The sequence below is a fragment of the Terrapene carolina genome, unplaced genomic scaffold (genome assembly GCF_002925995.2).
Source record: "Terrapene carolina triunguis isolate 2854851 unplaced genomic scaffold, T_m_triunguis-2.0 Scaffold192, whole genome shotgun sequence".
Classification (NCBI taxonomy): Eukaryota; Metazoa; Chordata; order Testudines; family Emydidae; genus Terrapene; species Terrapene triunguis.
The window spans coordinates 286672-295573 of record NW_020664543.1 but is presented as its reverse complement, the minus strand read 5'-3'; the positions used below and the strand labels follow the sequence as shown (position 1 = coordinate 295573).

Sequence of the window (8902 nt, the reverse complement as noted above, 5' to 3'; positions counted from 1 at the left end):
CAACACAGACTGGCTCAGACTCCTGTTAGTTCAGCACTGTTTGCCAAGTTATTTCAAGTTTTGTCACCTTCCTTCTTCCAGATCTTCAGTACAGGCCATGTCAGTGAGAATTCCCCCCTCCCCTGGATCACTGCCACTGCCCATAACAACATTTATCACTGAAAATTTCTCGTTCATTTTGTGTTCTACTTCTTGCCTAGTGCCTGGATTTTCAAGAATGGTGCTCGGAAATACTATGGCGTTCTAGTCACACACAGGTGACTATGTGATCGACCCATTCTCCTTTTCAGTGTAGGGTCAAGGCTTGGCAATCACACACACACACAATAAGGAAGCTGACTAATACTTAACAGCATTTTGCATGGACCAAGTGATTTACACATATTGTCTAATAAATCTTCACAACAGACCTGTGAAGCAGGTGCTATGAGCCCCATTTTGCAGATGGGGAAAATGAGGCAGAGAGGTTAATGATTTATCCAACACAGAGTCAGAGCTAAGATTAGGACTTTTGTGTCCAATGCCCACTCTTAGTTTGGTTACACCTGTCTGAGGTACTAAGATCACGGCTACAGGTTTTGATGTTCCAAAATACCATACATCTTCTTTACAGCCTTCCAACAATATTTGCCAGCAGAAGTTTTGGAGGGATTTTTATACCAAGAAATAGAAGATTCAGGATGACTGACAAATAAGGCGGCGGGGGGAGGAAGAGGAGAGAGAAAGAAAAGCCATCCAGCCAGAGATCAATTCTCATTTAATTTTAGGAGAGCCAACAAGGAAAGGACACTCTCTAGAGCAGCATTTTTACCAAAGGTATGTAAAAAATGAAAAAACAGAACAAGACTGACTTGGAAATGTTTTAAGTCAACACTGTGTTTGCATTTCAAATTTCCACACAAATATTTTATTAAACTAAAACCAGTTACTCAGCTGCCATCCACAGAGGGTGGTTTAACCAACCGAGCCCCCACCTCAGAACCTGTTGCAGTCAGGGACACTCCTGTCATTGGACTGTGCCAATACTGACAAAATAATCTAGTGGGCGAGCTGGATTATAATACAGTTCTGAGAGCACAAGGGCTCCACTCTAGTTGATGGTGTTTGCTCCCCATGTTTCCTCTGTATCATAGGTACAGCATGAATTCACTGGTTTTCCTAAAGACAGGTCCAGCGTAGCAAAAGCAAGAAAAAGGTGTGTTGGATTCTAAAGTGTAAATGTCTTTTAAAAAGGTATCAAATCTTTTAAAATAATTTGCCACTGAACTGATTACTTGGCTAACGTGTAGGATTTCCAGTCTCAGTGAGGAGAGGATGTGTGCACACAGGGATGGCCCTAGGCTTAGCCAGGTCTGGTGCGAAATAAGATATGCAGGGGTGTTAGGCAGATTGCTATAACCACTGCAGAGCTTTGGTTCTGGGAGAGCAGGGGGTCATGAGGATTAGATAATGGTGCTTGTCAATGAGGAACTAGGGAGGGTGAAAGTCCCAGAGTTAATTTTTTCAAAGTGTATATGGTTGAATGGAGAGGCTAATAGTGGGTCAGAAACAAGGTGAAGTGGTAGGTGTATGCTGGGAGAGGGGCCTGAAGTTGCAGGGATCCCAGTACAGGACCCTGTGCAGCCCACACTTGGTATGTGCCTATGGTCAGCTGTACAAGTATATCAACCCAAGTAATTTAAGGTGCCCAGCACAGCAGCATCTTGAGACCCTCCTCTCTCTCTCTCTCTCTTTGTGAAGCAAGGAGGGGAGAGACTGCTGCAAAGATGCATTTTGGTTTAACAAAATTGGCAACTTCACCTGGTAGAAGGAATACAAACTTCCAAGGTATGTTTTGTTTTGTTTTCTTTAAATTAATGATAAATTAAAACTGGGAAGTTGATGCAATAAATACGCAAAATATTTCAAATAAAAAAAAGTTACAAGAGCCTCAATGGAATTCTATCCAACTTAACTACAGACTGATTCTTCACAGATCAACAGATGTCTCCAAAATCAGCTGCAGCTCCCCTCCTTGCTAACTGGGCTTGGTAAATAAGTGCTATCACTTATCCTTTGGAATACTGTTAAGACAACAAAATGATACATAGCACAAGAAAAGAAGTCTACTCCTAAGTTTGTTTTTCATGCTGCCAAAGGGGTAGGAAGTAGCCATGGATGTAGGTCCATGTAGCAGTGTAGAGTGAGAGTGTCACAACACTGGAGAGAGACATCCATCAGCAGGACTTCCTAGACCTGATTGCAGAGCAGATGGGATGTTGGATTACAAGAAGAGTTCCTTGTGGTCTGTCGTAACAAGGGATATATTGCTGGAATTCTCTCGGCCAGTGATAGAAGGTGAGCAGAAAGGGACTAACCCTCTCGGACGCTGACCCGGGGCTCTGCTAGTGAACTGTGGATGATCCCAATAATTGACTCAACACCAGCTCCCTCCAAGAAGGTACGGTGATCCCCTTCAATGACATGGACAGATACTTTCCCCTCACAGACCTACACGTAGCAAAAAGACAAAAGAAGAAAATTTTATATCCAGAATTCTAAAGCATTTTAGTTCCACATTCTTGCTGCCTTAGCTATAAGACATGAAAGTCTGAGAAAGAAGAGTGAGGTTGAAGGTCTCTTGCTTCTGACATGTTCCATTCTCTGTTCTGACTCTATAACCTTTTCATTTCAATGCTTCAATGTACGCACTGTTGAGGGCAGGGCATAGGGGGCCAGGACCTCTACCTTGGGCCCCAATAGAAGTGGATCCATTTTCCCCTCACAGCAAGGAATAAGCTGGTGTAGTTGGCTGTGTTGGGAATGTAAACACTTTCAGAAAGATAGTAATTTTAAGGATAGTCTCTTGGTGGGTGGGAACACACGCAATTAACTTTCCTTAAGTGCATCATAAAAATCATATCACACAACGCTCAGTGGGAAGGGGAATAAATGAGAAGTTCCAAAAGGGAAGAGCATCTGGGCTGTAATGAGGAAAGGAAGGAGGAAGGTTATTTTTAAAGAAGATCAATAAATTCTCTTCCCCTCCCTGCTGTCTTATGTTATATCAAGGGGGAATAATTTTTAAAAATGAGTGCACAAAGGTTAAAAAGCAAAGAGTGTTTTAAGTTGTCTCTGCTTCAACCCTCCCCCTACTGACTTGTTTGCAGACTAGTGGCTCTTCAGAGCACAGAGTGCATTTTGGGAGCTATAGGAATTAGTAGTGGAAACAACTGTAGGTTGCTGTTAAGGAATTGCTTCAAAATTGGAGTGAGAACTTCTCCTGGACCTCAGCCTCCTTTGAGATTGACACTGGCCTAGAACTGTGCAGTCTCCTCTTCATGTTGTTTTCTGGGGACTCTTCAGTTCTCAGGAAGAGACAGTTGCATAATTATTGCCCCCCCAAGGCAAATATTTTTTGGGGAGGGCAAGAATATGGCTTCCTGCCACTTCCTTCCTGCCCCCCAACTAGGAAAGTGCAGCTTCATACCTGGAGCTGTTCCTTAAACTAACCTCTGAGAGCTTGTAATCTCCACCCAGGCCTTCTTCATACTCGTTGTGGGTCTTTGCCCTCAGTAGCGTCACATTCCCATGATACTTGGACTCCGGCACATACTTGTCAGCAGCCTTCAGTTTGTAGTAAAAGGAAGCAGCAGCAAAACTGAGAGTTTCACGATTGATGTTTTTGTGGCTCAGCGTTATCAGATCCACAGCAGCATTGACACGAGCTTCCAGGTCTTGCAGAGGCAGAAGAGCCTCCAGCAACTATAGACAGTAAAGAACAATTTACTGCTAAGTGAGGTGCAGCTACCAGCTTCTTCTTGTGTGCAAGAGGCATTTCCCTGTAGCTATAAGTAGTGGAGGAACATTACCTTATTGTATTCAGTGCCTGTGAACTGCTGAATGAAGGCACACAATGCTTCAGTCTCTGCCTCAGCCTCATTTCCTGGGGTCAGCTTGGCTCGGTAGCTCTGGAAGAGAGAAAGTGTCACTAATACAAAAAGGGAAGCTCTCTCTCTTGCTCATTAGATAAGATAACATAGTATGGTGCCCTGTACTTGACAGCAAGTAACTGAAAAGCTTGGGAGAATCCAAACAGGACAACAAACCCAGAAACAACACAAAGAAAATACAGGTGATCTCCATGTGGATGTTACTGACCAATCGCCAATATTTTGGGGTCCTTTAGAGAGCTTTATGCCAGCCAGAAGGGAGGATATGGGGGTGCTAGGAGGCCTAGCCAGGTTAGGACCTTTGCTTGCAGCACAAGAACATGTTGGAGGCTTCAGCACCTTGAAACAAACAGGCTAATTCCACCATTTATTATAGGACATCTGAATCAGCACTTGCATCCCAGTCAGCTCATGGAGCAGCGCTGCTGTTTTACAGTCACCTACACCTCCTTGTCAGCTATTTTTTTTCCTGGAAGATGGGTCTGTCAATTTTTTGAAATGGCTCGGGTCACATGGAAGGCTCCCAAATCATTAACATTGGTGAGAGACAGGATGGTCTCTGAAGATTCCCCCGGAATCTCTTACCTGAGTGTATGCTGCCACATAGGAGTGGGATCCATCGAACAGGAAGAGGCTGTTGAGTGAATGGGAGGGGTTCTGCTGAGCTTGCAGCTGGGAGCACATTTCAAAGGCTACACAAGCCCCAAAGGAGTATCCTGCAATGCGATAGGGTCCCTCAGGCTGCACCTGCTTCATACAGTCAATGTAATAGGCTGCCAGGCTCTGTATACTGTCCAGAGGAGCAGCTAGACAGAGGAAGCAAATATGGGAGTTAGAAACAGGTTGAAATCAGAGTGAGAGATGAAGTTACATCTCTACCAGCTTAGTAATGGCTCCATTAGAAACACTCAACCGCTTTTAAAAGTGTATTTCTATAGAGATTATGACAAGGGTTAAATCTATATTTCTGACCAAACAAGTAATTGTGCCCCAGAAGCATCAGTGATGAGCAGAGTCTTGTCCATCACTCTGGCATACCAGCTTCCCTGCGTGAGAACACACTTCCACATTCAAGCATCTTCTATTTACACTGACATTTCTCTTTCCCATTTAACTGGGGATGTTTGTGACTTTTCTAAGTGGACTCAGTCATGGGTCACTGAAGCTTGGAGCTCTGCGTGCAGAGGTCAGAAACTAAGCCCTCTATGCGATGATGAAAGCTACCAAGTGAGGTTTAGAAAGTCAAGACGAATAAGGATACAGATACCTTTTGTGCACTGGAGTCCATAGCTGGGCATACTGAGTCTGGAGGCAAGTGTGTGGAAAACTGTGATGGATCCTTCGATGGGGTGAATGAGGAAAAGAGGGCGTTCTGTGCTCTGTACCTCATTGAGCCGGGTGATTGTTGGCCCTTCTGGATTCACCAGCAGGTTGTCCAAGTCCAATTCAGGGTGCTCAGCCTGGCCAGCTTTCATCAGAAGGGATGGTTTCAGTTCTTTAAAGGAAAGCACATCAGGAGAAGCCAGTTACAGTCAGGGTCAGATTAGTGGGACAGGCAGCATAGCCCACAGAGAAGCGAAGGCTCGTTGGATTAGCCCTCTTGCTCACTAGATCATTAAATGGCAGTGAGTGTAATCCATATAGAAATTCAGGCTTGGTGCCTCAGAGGGGATGTTCTGCCAGTACCTTGAGGAAGGGGGACTCAGAAAGGACACTACCTCTTCCCCCACAAGCCTGGCTTTGGATTTTGCTGTTCCCTCTGAATTTCTGCCTTTGTCATTTCCCCGTCCACACTGATACTGCTGCTAAAAGCTAGTTCATGGTTCATGCTATTTGATGCTAGCTCTCTGCATCCGCATTGCTGACGCTATCTAGGGAGCACCTGGAGAGCTGTCCTGGTGATCAGGCAGCAGAGAAATGGAGATGGGAGACAAAATAAGCTTCTTTCTCCTGGCCTTGGGTCTTCTCTTAGGGACTTCCCTACTCCCCCCCCCACCAATAACTGGCTGGACCAATCCACTGGGGCAGCACAGCTCTAAGTGGCAGTGCTATGCCCACTTGTTACTTACAATACTACGATCAGTTCACACCAGGCCCCATTCCATCACCTGTCACTAAGAGGCTCTCACCATTACATATTGAAAGAGACAGCATGGGAGTCTGTTTATTATTTTAAATGTATATGGACCCCAATGGCTATTTTAGTGACCCTAGTCCCCCCCAAGGCCAAATTCAGATGACGTACCCTCTGCTGTTCCAGACTTGGAGGAAAGTTCTCGCAGTTTATTAATTGTAAGCAGTCGAATCTCTCTCATAGTCATGACAATATCGTAGTCCCTCTCCAGGGTCTGACGCACTTCCACTCCCATCAGGGAGTCCAAGCCTAGATCTGCCAGAGAGCTCTCAGCATTCAGACTGCTCACGTCACGGACACCTGATGAAAAGAACCAGTTGTTTGAAAAACAGACTGATGTCCTTCTACTTTTTGGACTGTTCCTGCAATTATTATTTAACATGGGTATTACGGTAGTGCCTAAAGGCCAAGCAAGAGTAGGATCCCACTGTGCTAGGCACCATACAAAAAGAGAGCAGCAGATGATCCCTTCTTCGAAGAACTCAAACTAAATAGACAAGATAGACAAATACCCCATCCCCTATCCGAACACACCAGCAGAATTAATAATGTCATGGCAGCAAATGACATGTTGGTGCCACGATTTTTAATTATTATTAATTTGTAGTTTTACTTACGAGAGAGATCAGCTACATGGGAAGAAAAGGGAGAGGAAGAATGGGTGAGGAGCAGGTGTGGCATGAAGCTGAGGTGAAGAAATGGTGAGGGTGGGGAAAGGATGGAGCAAACAGCCAATCAGCACAGGGCAGAAAGAGTCCAGTCAAAATTGTAGAAAATTCTATGAACGTCCAAAGGACCCAAGGACCCTGCTCCTTCTGCCCCTTCAACATCTTGCAGCAATTTCTCTTCTCCTTCTCCTCTTTCCCCCATTTAGCATCTTCCAGGGCTCCATCCTCTGTACCATGACCTTCTCTCAAGCCTCACTTCTTGGGCAGCCCCATCCACTTCCTTCAGTTCACCCATCATTACCTCTGGGCAAACTTTTCACAAATGTACTTCACACTTTTGTCCAAGTTCTTATATCTTCCTGGACAGTTCACAAAAATATTGAGCAGAGGGTGGTAGTATTTGTTTATGGCAGCACCCATGATGTGCTAGGTGCCAAAAGAGGTACCTCAGTTAAAACAAGTTAATTAAAATTAATTTAATAATAGAAAACAGAGCAAAGCTAAACAGATTTTATGGTAATTTTACAGACCACTAGAGAAACTAAAGTATTTATTAGAGGAACTCACTTATACCTTACCAGCATGTTGGTAAAATATCCTAGTCATTGCAGATGCAACACTCCTGTTCCCCCAAATCATCTCCTCACTGACTGCCTAGAACTTTCACAAGTCACCTCCAGTCCATCCCCCATAGCTGGGTCACACCCTGGAACTGGTGTTTGGATTAGTTGTCAATTTACATAACAGTGCAAGCCACCATAGATCTATCAGTTCTAGCCAATAGCATCCAGTATCAAACACTGCGTTCCTGGGCAAGCTCACAGAAACAATAGCCAAAGGCCAACTTCAAGCTCATCTAATTGACGCTAATATCCTAGACCCAGCATAATCTGGATTCAGGCTAAGACATGGGACTGAAACCACTTTAGTGGCACGGATGAACATCATTCCACTGTCAATGGCCAGAGGGCAGACACCCATTCTCATCCTCCTGAACCTTTTTTACAACATTCAACACTGCTGAGCATTCACAGATTCCAAGACCAGGAGGGACCATTGGATCATATAGTCTGACCTTCTTAAAACAGGCTAGAGGACTTTCTCAAAATCATGATGGAGAATCTACCACAAACCTTGGTAAATTCTAATGGTTAATTACTCTCACCATTGAAAATGGTCTATCACAGATCTTCCTCTCCAACCATGTTCCCTCTCCCTTGAATTTTTGCATTGACGACTACTCTTCTGCATTCAGTTCAAGCCTCTCACCCCCTCACCCTTAAGGCTTTTCATAAACACTCCTGCCTATATCTCTGACCTCATTTCCTCCTACACCAAATCCTGCTCCCTGTGTTACTCCTGAGGGAATTTTGCACAACAAATAAAATATTCCGTGCCAAAAAAAATTAAATATTCTGCGCACAATATTTTAAAATTCTGCAAATTTTATTTGTCAAAACATCACAATATAATCACACAATTTTCAATTATTTGCTGACAAGTATTTTGAAATAAATTACCAAAATAATTGAAAATGCTGTGATAATATTATTATGTTTGTGTTATTTTGACAATTAAAATATGCAGAACTTTGCAGAATTTTAATTTTTTTAATGTTTCAATGCAGAATTCCCTCAAGAGTACCAGGATTCTGCGTGGCACAATCTGTGTATGGGCAGCTCGGTGGAGGGTCCAGGTGCAGGGGGGAATCTGGATGCACAGGGGCTCAGTGCAGGGTTCTGGGTGCAGGGGGAATGGGACTCTGCAGTGAGGGGGGGGGGTGAGGTGAAGGTGGTTAGGGCTCAGTTGGGGGAGGAAGTGGGGCTTGGTGGAGGGTCAGGGTACAGCTGGTTTGGACTCAGTAGGGTGGGGGGGTCCAGGTATCGGGGGCTTCTGCAGCAGGGGATGAGGCTCAGCAGGGTGGGGATTTGGGGGACTTGGTGGGGGGTTCTAGGTATGGTGGGCTTCTGATACAGAAGGGGCTGAGGGGGGGGGGGAAGAGAGAGAGAGAGAGAGAGAGAGAGAGAGAGAGAGAGAGAGAGAGAGAGAGAGTGTGTGTGTGTGTGTGTGTGTGTGTGTGTGTGTGTGTGTGTGTGTGTGTGTGTGTCACTGTACAGGGAGCTGCTCCCCCGTCCACCCAACCCCCATGCATCCGGACCCCCCCCCCC

General features: G+C 44.9%; 1 protein-coding gene across 1 annotated transcript in view; it reads right to left on the bottom strand.

The window, feature by feature from the left end:
- Nucleotides 1–740: 740 nt before the first annotated feature.
- Nucleotides 741–8902, bottom strand: part of FASN (fatty acid synthase) — a 66924-nt gene continuing 58762 nt past the window's right edge. Inside the window, exons 38-43 of the mRNA XM_024203161.2 lie at nt 6178–6366; nt 5200–5427; nt 4518–4738; nt 3852–3950; nt 3493–3744; nt 741–2490 (exon numbers count right to left, since the gene is read on the bottom strand). Of these exons, the coding sequence (XP_024058929.1) occupies nt 2353–2490; nt 3493–3744; nt 3852–3950; nt 4518–4738; nt 5200–5427; nt 6178–6366 (1127 nt within the window). The 3' untranslated portion in view covers nt 741–2352. The remainder of the gene's footprint in view (nt 2491–3492; nt 3745–3851; nt 3951–4517; nt 4739–5199; nt 5428–6177; nt 6367–8902) is intronic.